This window comes from Gopherus evgoodei, chromosome 1 (genome assembly GCF_007399415.2).
Source record: "Gopherus evgoodei ecotype Sinaloan lineage chromosome 1, rGopEvg1_v1.p, whole genome shotgun sequence".
NCBI lineage: Eukaryota > Metazoa > Chordata > Testudines > Testudinidae > Gopherus > Gopherus evgoodei.
Window position 1 is genome coordinate 259,875,758 of NC_044322.1, and position 13,207 is coordinate 259,888,964.

At 40.5% G+C, this 13,207-nt stretch overlaps 1 protein-coding gene across 1 annotated transcript in view; it reads left to right on the plus strand.

Moving 5' to 3' along the window:
* Positions 1-13,207, plus strand: part of KDM7A (lysine demethylase 7A) — a 100,819-nt gene that overhangs the window by 38,620 nt on the left and 48,992 nt on the right. The window contains exons 3-8 of the mRNA XM_030544159.1: positions 2,598-2,715; positions 3,622-3,782; positions 9,844-9,985; positions 10,249-10,435; positions 11,041-11,203; positions 12,821-12,908. Coding sequence (XP_030400019.1) covers positions 2,598-2,715; positions 3,622-3,782; positions 9,844-9,985; positions 10,249-10,435; positions 11,041-11,203; positions 12,821-12,908 — 859 coding nt within the window. The remainder of the gene's footprint in view (positions 1-2,597; positions 2,716-3,621; positions 3,783-9,843; positions 9,986-10,248; positions 10,436-11,040; positions 11,204-12,820; positions 12,909-13,207) is intronic.

The window sequence follows — 13,207 nt, forward strand, 5'->3', positions numbered from 1 at the left end:
TACTGGATTTTGCCAAATATAGAAAATAGTTTGACAGCTAAATAGGTGCTTTTCTGTATTGAATATTCTCTCCTACTCAAGGAAGCATGATGCACCTCCTCCCTAAGTACCAAGTGGTGAAAAAGAATAAATATTATTAATTCCCAGCTCTCAGATGTTAAAAACTGATTGTAAACATCAGTACTGCCCTGTAAAAATAAATGTATTTATGCAACTACTGTGTTCTTTCGTTGCAGTATATTATTACAGCACAGATGAATTTTGGTGGAAGTGCTGTATGTTGCAAATCGTCAAATTAGTGGCTAGTACTCTGCATTATTCAAATTATTATTTATGATTGAGGAAGTAGATTTGGAAAGTTAATTAAAACTTGCTTCATTATTCATGGAGTACTACTGAGTATTTGAATAGTCTACTCATTAAACTAGCTCTACAACACTGATTTTTCAGGTTAGCAAGTCACTATAAACGTCACATGTTTAATTGAGCCAATTTATTTTCCTAAGTGTCTTTTAAAGGGCACAGTTTGTTGCCTCTACAGAAAACAATACATCATTAGGAATAATTATCTGTCATGTATAACGACTGGGAGATGCAAATAGATTAATTGGCTGTCAATCAGTGCTGGACTGCAGCTGGTGTTTCTGAAAAACCATCAGCAAAAAATTCTAGAGCTTATTGAGTGTTCAGACTTGCTAGGTTTCATTGCAGTCTTTGATGCAATATGAACTTTTTACAAGAGCTCATCCTAAATTTATTGAATATTTGGAATTATGAAATATTTGGTTAATTCATTTTGGTTTGAATTAAGGATCCAATAATATCATATTAATAAAACTGTTCAGATGTCAGATTTTGTTAGCCAGGCTTTTGTCTCAATTTTTGAGACACCATTTGAGTGAGCAGGCTAGTAACCCGAGCTCTTTCCTTTTCAGCAGATGTAACCAAGTTCCTGATCAATACTAGAGTAGTAATTATTACATTACACACTTGATCTCAGTATATATCTTGGGGGCAGCTGTCTTTATTAGCAACTATCAAATACTACTGATCACAATTTGGCATAGTTTTTATTTTAGAATTAATCAGAATAAAATAAGCATAGCCTGAGTTTTAAGTTTTTTTGTTCAACTTCCCTCAGTAACTGGTACATTGCAGATCAATAAAAAGGTAGTGAGAAACTAGGACTAAACTCAGCTGAAGTTCATTTCAAGCTGATGTGATGTGATCCTTTTTGCTGAGGCACCTGGTTGGGGAATTTATTTCGGGTTTGCAGCCACTGAAATGATAGAAGCTGAGTGCAACAGAACCACAGTATTCATTGTGTTGGTAGAAAGTGCTAATAAGGTGTTGGCATTCTTTGCCACAAATTCATGGTTGAATGTTTGTCGCTTCTAAAAGAACCCTACCCATTCTGTCTGAATTACTGTGCCAAGTGGTTGATAGCAATTAAGAGTAATGCGTGAAAGGATTAAATGGGTTTGAGGACAGGTGATAGTCAATCATTTTATGTTAAATGGGGAAGCTTTTAAGATTAAGTAAATTTTGTCAGTTTTTCAATTCTCTTAAAACAAAAAAAAAAAAGAGACGTAGGAGACTGCATATAATTCCTTTGTGACTTTGTGTATTTTTTTCAGTAACGTATCTGATTTGTAATGGTGCAACTGGCAAAGCAATTTGTATGAGGACTTCTAGTTTTACATTTGTGTTTAGCTCTAGATGTCTAAAGCCTTTGTATGAATGTACCATGTAGCTAATAGAAGAGAACCAAAGTCAATTGCCCCAAACCATAAAGGACACCTATTTATCCTTTTGTTTTTATTAATATAAAATCATCCACCTGGAGCTTGATGATTGTATGTTGCAGTTGCACTTAAACATTTCAATCAGGTCGGGACCCCTTGTGCTAGGCACTGTACAAACATAATAAATAACAGTCCCTACCCAAAAGAGCTTACAAACTAAAAGACAAGATGTAAACAGTGGGTGGGGCAAACCAATAGGGTGAGGGATACAATTAGTGGGTGACGGTGGAGTAACCAAAAAGAAGTCATTTTAATAGTAGCCAAAGACTAGATTTTCATATGTTTATACAACTGCTAACATATAGGAAACCCCACTCAGGATTATTGGGATGTATTGCTCTATAGTAATATAAATATTAAGTAATAATTTAGCTCATCTTAAAGATGTAGGATGATCTTGTGGTTAAAATGTAGGACTGAGCATTAGGAAACCTCAAATTCTATTTCTGGCTCTTCTGTAGGCTTCCTCTTTAGTTTTCTGGGCAAGTTTCAGGCTGTCAGTGTTTCTATTCCCTTATTACAGGAGTGTTGAATCTTAAATCATTATTCAGACACTGCTTTGAGATTCCCAGATGGAAGGAGCTATAGAAATGCGAAGGATTAATATTTTGTTATTACCATCATAATATTTTAAAGACGACTTTGTTTTATGCAAGAGATGAAGTCAACTGAATTAAAAATAGACTGTCTGTCTAATTAACATGGTTGGCTCACTGATGGAACATCAGCCAGTCTGACCCATGCCATCAACACTGACTAATTTTAAGTTTAATCCTTTAAAAAAAAATCTAGTGAAGAAGAGGAGGAACTGGCACAGACATGACTACACAGAGTTTGATGATGGTTCCAAACCAGTCCAAGCTGGAACACGGACTTTTGTTAAACAACTGCGAGCTCGCTCATTCCCAAGGTATGGAAACTTGCTTAGAAGTCAAATCATAAAAAGAGGGAAAACCTTGGGTATTGATCATGTCTAAAACGTCTTCCTAACGTGCCTGCACAAAAACACCACTATCACAAAAAATCCTTCTTACATGTCTGAGATCTAATTTTTTTCATCCAGCGTTTCATATCCATTGCCTTCAAGGCACCTTGTAGCATCCATCAATCAAATTACTACACATGGATGTAATTTCCTCTGGAATCTATCACTACCAACCAACATTGTTAGGTGGGTTGCCTCTTAGCATTTTCAGCCCGTCTGGTCCAGGAAACAAGAGACTCAGAAATCACTTCCCATTTTCTCTCTCTAATGTAGACCACAAACATTGGAACAGTGGTTTATCTAGTCCCAGATGCTTAAGAAGAAGGTGAAGGAGATCCCCTGGTGCACAGTTATGTAATAACTTGGTCATAAAAGAAATTTCTTCTTTATTCCAGCAGTTAAGGGTTGGCCTACTCTCTAAAGCATGATGACTTACATCTCTTTTAAAAGAAAGGTGCTTTTTATTCTAATATATCAATATGTTGTCCTTATCCGTATAAGTGACTTTTTTTTTTTTTAATCCTCCTAAACTCTTGGCTTCAATGACATTTTATGGCAGAGTTCCCCAGATTAATTATACATGTACTTCCTTGATTTGGTTTTAAATTTGTTATCTTTTAGTTTCATTAAATGTTATCAGCAGGCTTGCCTCTACCTTGAGTGCTTAATTTAATACAATTGTATCCACTTATTTTAATTTGATTTATATTAGCTATGTAACTCCAATAAGATGTTTACTTGAAATCTAACAAAACTTTTGTTAATTTCTCTTTCAAACAAGTTTACTGTTTTTTCAGTGCTAATATTTTGATTTCTTCCCCCTCCCCCCAGTGCTGATGAAATCATTTTGAAAATGCATGGCAGCCAGCTGACACAAAGATACCTGGAGAAACATGGGTTTGATGTCCCTATTATGGTTCCTAAATTAGATGGTCTTGGGCTCAGACTCCCTCCCCCTACTTTCTCCGTTTTGGATGTGGAACGCTATGTAGGTAAGGGACTTCCTGGAATATGTGTGAATGCTTCAGTGTAGAGTGAATTATATGCAATAAATATTTGCACTGTTACAACAGTTAAAGGATACTATATGCCTAATCTAAATTGAACAATTCTTACCAGAAGGTTGGCAAGAGTAAATTAGACCTACCAATTTGAATTTTGTTTATGGTATGCATGTGACAACTGTATGCCCATAGCTGTCGACATTCACACCTAGCAACTTGTGGCACAAGTTATCAAAATGTGTGATGACTGAAATGTTGAACAGCTGTATTTTGTTCTGCAACACACCATAAGCAACAGATTGTAATGGTTTTTGAGGATGTTTTCTTACACTGTGAATCAGATAAGCTAGTTTTGCAATCTGTACTCTAATAGTGGGGATGGGAGACTTTGTTACAAATTTTAAAAATGGTTTGTTGCACAGTGAGAAGGTCTTTTAAAGGGTTTTACATTTACCAATCATCTGTTGCTGATAGTGCATTGCACAACAAAGCTTTTGCATATGTGAGGATGTCCCTAGGATGTCTGGGGTATTGGGGAGAAGGTCCTTGCCTGGGCTTCTTATGTGGCTGTGGGGTTGGGGTTGAACTTAGGGAGAGAGGGATGCTACCTTCCAAGCTGCCTCAAAATACAGTCTCCCCACCTACACTGTTAATACATGGATGTTATAGCTGCAGCTTGAGTCCAGTGACTTCCAGCTGCTGCATCTCTGGAACCCTCTGCTGCTCTCTGCCCATTCCCTTCCAAGAAGCAGAGCAGCCTGAGGCCTGGTCTACACTACGCGTTTAACCTGATTTTAGCAGCGTTAAACTGATTTAACGCTGTACCTGTCCACACTACGAGGCCCTTTATATCGATATAAAGGGCTCTTTAAATTGGTTTCTGTACTCCTCCCCGACGAGAGGAGTAGCGCTAAAATCGGTATTACCATATCAGATTAGGGTTAGTGTGGCCGCAAATGGACGGTATTGGCCTCCGGGCGGTATCCCGCAGTGCACCACTGTGACCACTCTGGACAGCAATCTCAGCTCGGATGCAGTGGCCAGGTAAACAGGAAAAGCCCAGCGAAATTTTGATTTTCATTTCCTGTTTGCCCAACCTGGAGCTCTGATCAGCATGGGTGGCAATGCAGTCCCAAATCCAAAAAGAGCTCCAGCATGGACCGTACGGGAGATACTGGATCTGACCGCTGTATGGGGAGACAAATCTGTTCTATCAGAGCTCTGTTACAGAAAACGAAATGCCAAAACCTTTGAAAAAAAAAATCTACAGGCTACACAGTGCTGCATGACAAGTGTAACGGGAAGCCAGAGACTCAAACAGACGCTCATGGAGGGAGGGAGGGGATACTGAGGACTCCAGCTATCCCATAGTCCGCAGCAGTCTCCGAAAAGTATTTGCATTCTTGGCTGAGCTCTCAATGCCTGTATATTCAAACACATTGTCCAGCGTGGTTCAGGGAAGTCAATTTACTCGCTCCCCCCACACACACATGAAAGAAATCGTTTCTTGACTTCTTTCAGTGTCACCCTATGTCTACTGAATGCTGCTGGTAGACGCGATGCTGCAGCAGTGAAGAGCAGTATCCGCTCCTCTCCCCTCCGTGATGGCAGACAGTGCAGTAGGACTGGTAACCGTCCTTCTTATGAACCTGTGAGTGCTCCTGGCTGGCTTCAGGTGAGGCTGGCCAGGGGCGCCTGGGTGAAAATAGGAATGACTCCCAGTCATTCCCAGTAGATGGTACAGAACGGCTGGTAACCGTCTTCATCATAGCAACTGGGGGCTAAGCTTCAATCAGCCCCCTCCCTTTCATGTGGAAAGAAAAGATTCTGTACTGCCTGGATTATCATAGCAGTGGGATGCTGGGCTCCTCTCCCTCACACTGCTTAATGTCCTGCCTGGACTATCATAGCACCGGGAGGCTGCCTCCCCCTCATTTTATCTCACTAAAAACTCAGTGTTTCTTATTCCTGCATTCTTTATTACTTCATGACACAAATGGAGGGGACACTGCCACGCTAGCCCAGGAAGGTTGGGGGAGAAGGGAAGCAAGGGGTGGGCTTGTTGCAAGGGCACCCCCCCGTGAATGGCATGTAGCTCATCATTTCTGTGGGATCTGACATGGAGCAGCTGTGCTCTCTGATACACTGCTTCTCTAGTGCATTTGCCCCATATTTTAGACAGGACTGACTCTATTTTTAGAACCATAAAGGAGGGATTGACTTGGAGAGTCATTCCCAGTTTTGCTTTTGCGCCCCCGGCCGATCTCAGCCAGGGGCACCCATGATAGCAGCAGACAGCACAGAAGGACAGATAACCATCATCTCATTGCCAAATTACACTGGCAGCAGACGGTACAGAACGACTGGTAACCATCTCTGCTATCATGCAAAAGCAAATGAATGCTGCTGTGTAGCGCTGGAGTATCGCCTCTGTCCGCGGCATCCAGTACACATACGGTGACTATATTAAAAAAAAAAAAAAAAAAGGGCTCCATGGTTGCTGTGCTATGGCGTCTGCCAGGGCAATCCAGGGAAAAAGGGCGCGAAATGATTGTCTGCCGTTGCTTTCCCGAAGAAAGGAATAACTGACGACATTTACCCAGAACCACCCACGACAATGATTTTTGCCCCATCAGCCACTGGGCTCTCAACCCAGAATTCCAATGGGCGGGGGAGACTGCGGGAACTATGGGAAAGCTACCCACAGTGCAACGCTCCGGAAATCGACACTAGCCTCGGACCATGGACGCACACTGCCGAATTAATGTGCTTAGTGCGGCCGCGTGCACTCGACTTTATACAATCTGTTTTATAAAACCGGTTTATGTAAAATCGGAATAATCCCGTAGTGTAGATGTACCCTGAGAGGGAAAGAGAGGAGCAGACAGTAGATTTCAGATAGGTGAGGAGGGAGGGAGGTAGCTGCAGGGCAGAAATATTCACAGTTGGTGGATGAGGGAACCGGAGTAGACTTAAAGCTCAGGGTCAGATCAGTTTCCTCCCTCTTCACCTCTTATATCTGTAGACTGAGGAGCCAACAGTTTATCTGATCCTTCCCTTATAAGCTTTTTTTCTGCTCATTGGAGGAGTGGGGGAGAAGTTCAGGGAGCACCATAGCTTCAGCCGGAGCATTTAGTTTTCCGTCAGGCTTGCTGGGCAGTCTCTAACCACCTCAGGACCACCTGAATGTGTATTTCAATGGGACAGTGAGACTGAGCCAGCTGTAGTGTGGAACATGCTGCAAAATATATTACAGCTAAGAGTTTTCCATGTGCCTTGTATCATCTCTTGTGTTCTTTTGGTAGCATATTGAAATGCACTACAAACAGGACTTTTGTGCCTATCAGTATTTTAAGACTCCACTAGAATACACTGTGTGCAGTATACTGAACGACCTGACCATGTACTGATTATTCAGACCCCTTATTGATTGCTCATGGTTGCTTGGAAGAATAGCTGGGATTTCAACAATTCTGTGACTTTATTTTGGAAGTCTGGCTACTCCAGGGCTAACCCTCCACCCCACACACACACTTCCACACACTCAGTTTGGCACATCAGTTTCCCCGGTTCTTTTTCAAGGAGTGTCCCTGTGTGCGCTCCGCTTTAGGTGAATGTGTGTGTCTGCACCTGTGATCGGAGAATTTCAGTGGCAGTGCACGTTTGGGTCACGCATATGCTCTCCCTGTCTTGTGCCACTCCTGGTGGCTACATAGCGCTATGCGAACAAACCACCCTCAGTTTCTTTTCATCTGTCCTTGAGTTGTCCATGATAGTGCCTCTTTGCTTGCTTCACGTTTACCTCTGAGAGTTAGTGTTTATGCAGTTTTAGAGTAGAGTTAGTTAACTATAGCTACCCTCCTCTCTCATGGTTTATTTTCTTTCATCCTTAGTGTACCTTTAACCTTCTTCACCTGGGGGAAGGCTACTGACAGGGGCATGCCCGGATCCCTGGGATTTAAACAATGCCTTTCTTACTGGGAGGCAATCCGGGTCAGTGATGGGCATTCTCAGTGTGTCTGGTGTCTGTCTGGTCGAGATACAAGTACCTCAGAAGTACCCCCATTGCCACAAGCTCAAGGCTTGCACCAGAAAATCAGGGGATTTAAGTTGAAACTTATCCTGATGGAAAAGTCACTGCACCTGGCTTCTGACCCCCAGACCTCTTTGCACCCAGGACACCAGTCTTTGCCAGTCCCAGTGACAGCCTCCAGCAGACATTCCCCACCACCTTCAGAAAGGAAGTCCTCTAAAAAGATGGACAAAAAGCAGGCAACTACCTCCCCTACCAGGGAACCAGCTAAAAAGGAAAAAAAAACCGGCTCATTCAACACTCTTAGTACCGACCACAGTGCTGCTGAGCCCCTCGGAGTGGGCAGGATCCTCCAATACTTCTGGTACCATGAAAGCCAAAGACCCTAAAAGGGTGATCAAAGATAAGTTTACCTCCTCCTCCGTGGTACTGATGGAGCACTTAAATGTATGGCATTGGGTAGCTTAGCATTGCTGTAGTCTGCTGCGTGACATACCAGTCACCTAGTGCGTAGCACAGCCAGATCAGTACCGACAACCACTACAACTTCAGCAGCACCAACAAAAACGTCCTCCTTGGTACCAATGCTTGTGGTACCTCAACAATTTCTTTTCCACAAGGACCTTCCAATTTCTGCAACACTGGAATCTCCCTTTCTTGGTACTGATATTACTCCAGCATTCTTGATACAGTGCCAATCTACAGCCCCATCCAGATAGTCCCATCCTTTCTCCAGTGAGGAGGAGGATAAGGAAGAAGGGGACACTTACTTCTCATCCATTCAGGCAACCACCAGACCTGGTCCACAGGAGCAATCCACATATCACTCCAGGGTTAACACCCATTGGTGGTATGGACATCCGTGGATGCCACCACTAATACCATTCCCACTGCAGTGGCCTTATTAGGATCCATGGGCTGCATACAGGCAACACTATTCTAGGACTTCTAGCTCTCACAGGGAGAGACTGAGATGCTCTCCATCCTTGGCGGGTGGACCCCTCTAAGGAGACTTTTTTTATAAGGAAGTCACTCTACCAACCAATATCTCTTCATCCTCTCTGGATGAAGCCGTCATGCCTCCTCCACCCACAGTAGCCGATGACTTTAGACAATTCCAGGAGTGATTTAAATGGATTGCTTACTCACTCAAGATACCCTTGGAAGAGGTTGCAGAGTCTCAACACAAGCCGTTGGACATTTTACAAACATCAACCTCATTGAAGATTGCGCTCCCCATAAATGAGGCATTCATAGATCCAGCCAAGATAATCTGACAGGCTCCTTGCAACGATACCACCCACTTGTCAGAGATAAGAAGTACAACGTCCCCTCTAATGGTCCACAAGATATCACTACAAATACTCAGAAGAAAATGCATAGACATAAGACCAAATCCTGCAAAGAATTAAGCGTGTGTGTATTTTAAGCATGCAAGAAGTCCGGTGGGATTACTCCATGCTTAGTTATTCATATGCTTAAACCTTTTCTGGATCAGGGTTATAAACTTCCTTATTGCTTGTAGAAAATTTGTAGTAGACATTGAGTTAAGTGCTCGGATACTGTGGTGATGACTGCTATAGAAATATATACAAATAAATATATTCTTGATTATTTCCACCTACCCTCTCCCCCTTTCGGTGACAGAAGCTGCAAAACCAAGCATATGAACCAGCTAGTCCATGTTAGGTTCCTCCATTTCCTTTTGGTTAACCACAGAAGTGGTGACTTACTGTTTATTTAAGAATATAACTGAACCTAAAAATAAAGTAACAAATTATATCTAGATAAGATCTTGGTTTACTCTTGACCCTCTTTGTTTTGGGGTGGGTGGGGTAGTGGAGTTCATTTGTGGAGTTCACCTGGCTTCTGACCCCCAGACCTCTTTGCACCCAGGACACCAGTCTTTGCCAGTCCCAGTGACAGCCTCTGGCTGTGTACAAATGGATTGTCGTATCTTGCAGAAAATATTAAACATATGTCTTGTTAAAATGTTAATTTTCTTATTTTTTACAGATGGCGACAAAGTGATAGATGTAATTGATGTGGCAAGGCAGGCAGACAGTAAAATGAAGCTTCATAATTATATTAAGTATTTCATGAATCCTGATCGACCAAAAGTATTAAATGTGATCAGTCTGGAATTTTCAGACACAAAGTGAGTAAATGACTTTGAGACAACTTGACTTGGACTCCTTTGAAGCAGAAAGTAGATTTTACTAAAACAAAAAGTAAATGTATAAGTAAATAGTACTCTAAAATAAAGGTCTCTGGTAGACTATTTTGTGTTGGGATTTGGGGACAGTATGGAATCATGTAGAAGTAAACATTTTTACAATTTGATAGAGATTTAGGAAAGGTAAACATTTAAAGATCTCTCATCATTACTTGTCCTTACCCATCATTTACTTACTTTTTAAGGATGTCTGAATTGGTGGAAGTCCCTGACATTGCCACAAAGCTTTCCTGGGTGGAAAACTACTGGCCAGATGACTCCGTCTTCCCCAAGCCTTTTGTTCAGAAATATTGCTTGATGGGAGTTCAGGACAGCTACACTGATTTTCATATTGATTTTGGGGGCACATCAGTCTGGTACCATGTTCTGTGGGTAAGAAGGTCCTTTCTTCCTAAGTGCTTGAAAATGATTTTGTCCTGTGTACATCTTCTTGCCACAAAAGAAACCTGTGTTCAGGGATTTCCTCATGTATTTTGAATGAAATTGTTAGTTTGAGAAGGGGGCAGAAGAAGAATACTGACTGCACTGTTATTCAGTCCTCTGTACAAGTTGATTCCCTAGATGAAAATACCAATCTCTGCACTTTCTAGCAGATCGGTGGATGCTATCCTGAGCATTTTATAGGAGAAAATGAATGAAATGACAAACTGAACTTTCTCAAACATTGGTTCACACTGCTTTCTGAATTGCAGCAGCCATGTAGCCGAGAATGACTGGACACAACTTCCACCAGAACTAATAAATTGTTCCTTAATGTGGCACTTTCCTTGTCCCCAAAGCTCAAAAGGGTGGAATGTACTACACAGTTAGCTTCTGGTAGACCAGAGTGACATAGAGGGTTGGAAAACATGTAGGGCACTTGCATGGAAGTACAGGATATTACTATTAGTTTACAGGGCTTGCCTAACAATAATATCGTTTATGTAAACGATTCCAAAATTGTACCATACCTCATATGGGATATTTTTTGTGTACAGGGTGAGAAGATTTTCTACTTGATCAAACCTACTGATGAAAATCTGGCTCTCTATGAATCTTGGAGTTCCTCTGTCACCCAGAGTGAAGTGTATTTTGGGGATAAGGTAGACAAATGTTATAAATGTGTGGTGAAACAAGGACATACCTTATTTGTTCCTACAGGTAAGATTTTTTACCTCCTTCACCTCCCCACCTCCCAGCAGTTTGTGTACTTACATTGTATCACCAGCAAATTCAGGATATCAAAAGATATGCATTAAAGTATCATTTTTAGAAATATCGTTAAGTTTGAGGAAGAGACTGTCTGTCTTAAAAATACTTGGAATTGATACCCAAACAGAGCAAAATATCAATCCTTTAAAATGTTTAATTAGTTGGAAAGTTTCTTAAGAAATTGACTTGGGTTTTTGTTAACCTGATTCATAGTAGTAATATTTAAGGAGAAAAAGACAAGATTAGAGTTTGATAACTTTCCAGCATGGATAGAGATTTGCCAGCTATTTCTACAGCAAAACATTTAAAATGTGTTTTCTCTTATGTGACGTCCAGTCACTTCTAATATTTGTAATGACATGCAACATTTTGGCCATTTCTATCTCTCTGTCCAGGTGCAAATGGACATTTCCTCTGATTGGTAGGTGGCCTCCAAAATATGTTCACAAATGGACTTGCAATTCAAATTGAATCTTGCATTCGGACAAGTAGCATTTAATGGCTATGCTCTAGGTCATCACTTAAACATAGTTCAAAAAGCCATTCTTGCACAAGGAGCAAATAACAAATATGAACTTCAAAGTCTGAAATTAGAAGTTGCTCACAGATAAGTACTTGGAGAGATTAAATGGTTTGCCTAATATTTAGCAGCAGTCTGGGAATAGTTGACTGAACTTTGCTGAATTGATTCTACTAGTAATATACATCTGTAGAGTTGAATGATGTGGGAAGAGGAAAATGAGTGTATACTATTTATCTGAATTAAAGCTATTGAAGGCAAACTTAAACTACATCCACTTTCAGATAAGAAGCCAATAGATATATACTTTTGTGTACATATTTGAAGTTATTTGAGCTTCAGTAGTAGCTAGGTAGAGACATACAATATTATTGGCCTGTGCTCATCATATTAAATTATGATGTTATGAGAATAATCTTTCAATTACATGACAAATTAGTAGTGTAAGAGTGATTATTAGTCTTGGTTTTAATTTGATCATAGTTCCATTGGGCTATTATATAATGGCTATGGTTTAGGATAATTAGTGGAAGTACCTTCTAATTCTTTTCTGAATACTTAAAGAGGGCTATAATTACTTTTTAGATAAAACATTCAGACGAAAGTATTTTGTTTTGTTACAAGTGACACCTAAGATTACAATGAACTGAAAGATTAGCAAGAAATTATTCTTTCTTTTTATTTTGATTACTTTGTGTATAGTCTGTTTCATGACAGTCAATTTCCTGGGGTTTGTGGGTTTTTCACATAGCAAATGGAGAGAGAGAGAGAAAATGGTTTTTTTAAATAGGAATGTGGTTTTAAAACCACAAAGGCCTTGGATTGGGTAACTTCTGTAACTACTATTAACTTAAAAAAACCAAAACCACAAACAAACCTAGATTTCAGATTGATAATGTCCTGTTAACTTGTATTTTGCTGAAATGCAAATTGTCACTCTCTGGCCTTGTATACACACACAACTGATATTTTTGTGCCCAAACCCAGGCACAACATTTTGTAGTGTAGATGCATATTAAGTTTAATGTTTATTTTTTTCAATTCAGGCTGGATTCATGCTGTGCTCACATCTCAGGACTGTATGGCTTTTGGAGGAAACTTTTTGCACAACCTCAATATTGGCATGCAGCTCAGGTTAGTGTCATCTGTCTGTTCAGACTATACCTTTTCCTCCACAAGCAGGACATCCTTCTATTTAATAGATAGTTTTCATCATACTTGTTAAATGGGATTAAATGGAGACAAGGTCTGGTAATGGACATTGCTGACTTTCTTAGTTTGTGCCAGAAGCAGACTTTGATCTATTTCACTTCAATAAGAACAACATAGTTTCCAATGAATGCTCTGCACACATTTAATTCCATCCTAAAATCAAACAAGCTCTACTTTGGAGATTAGTACAAAAAAGAGAGATGCTAAAACTGGTCACACTC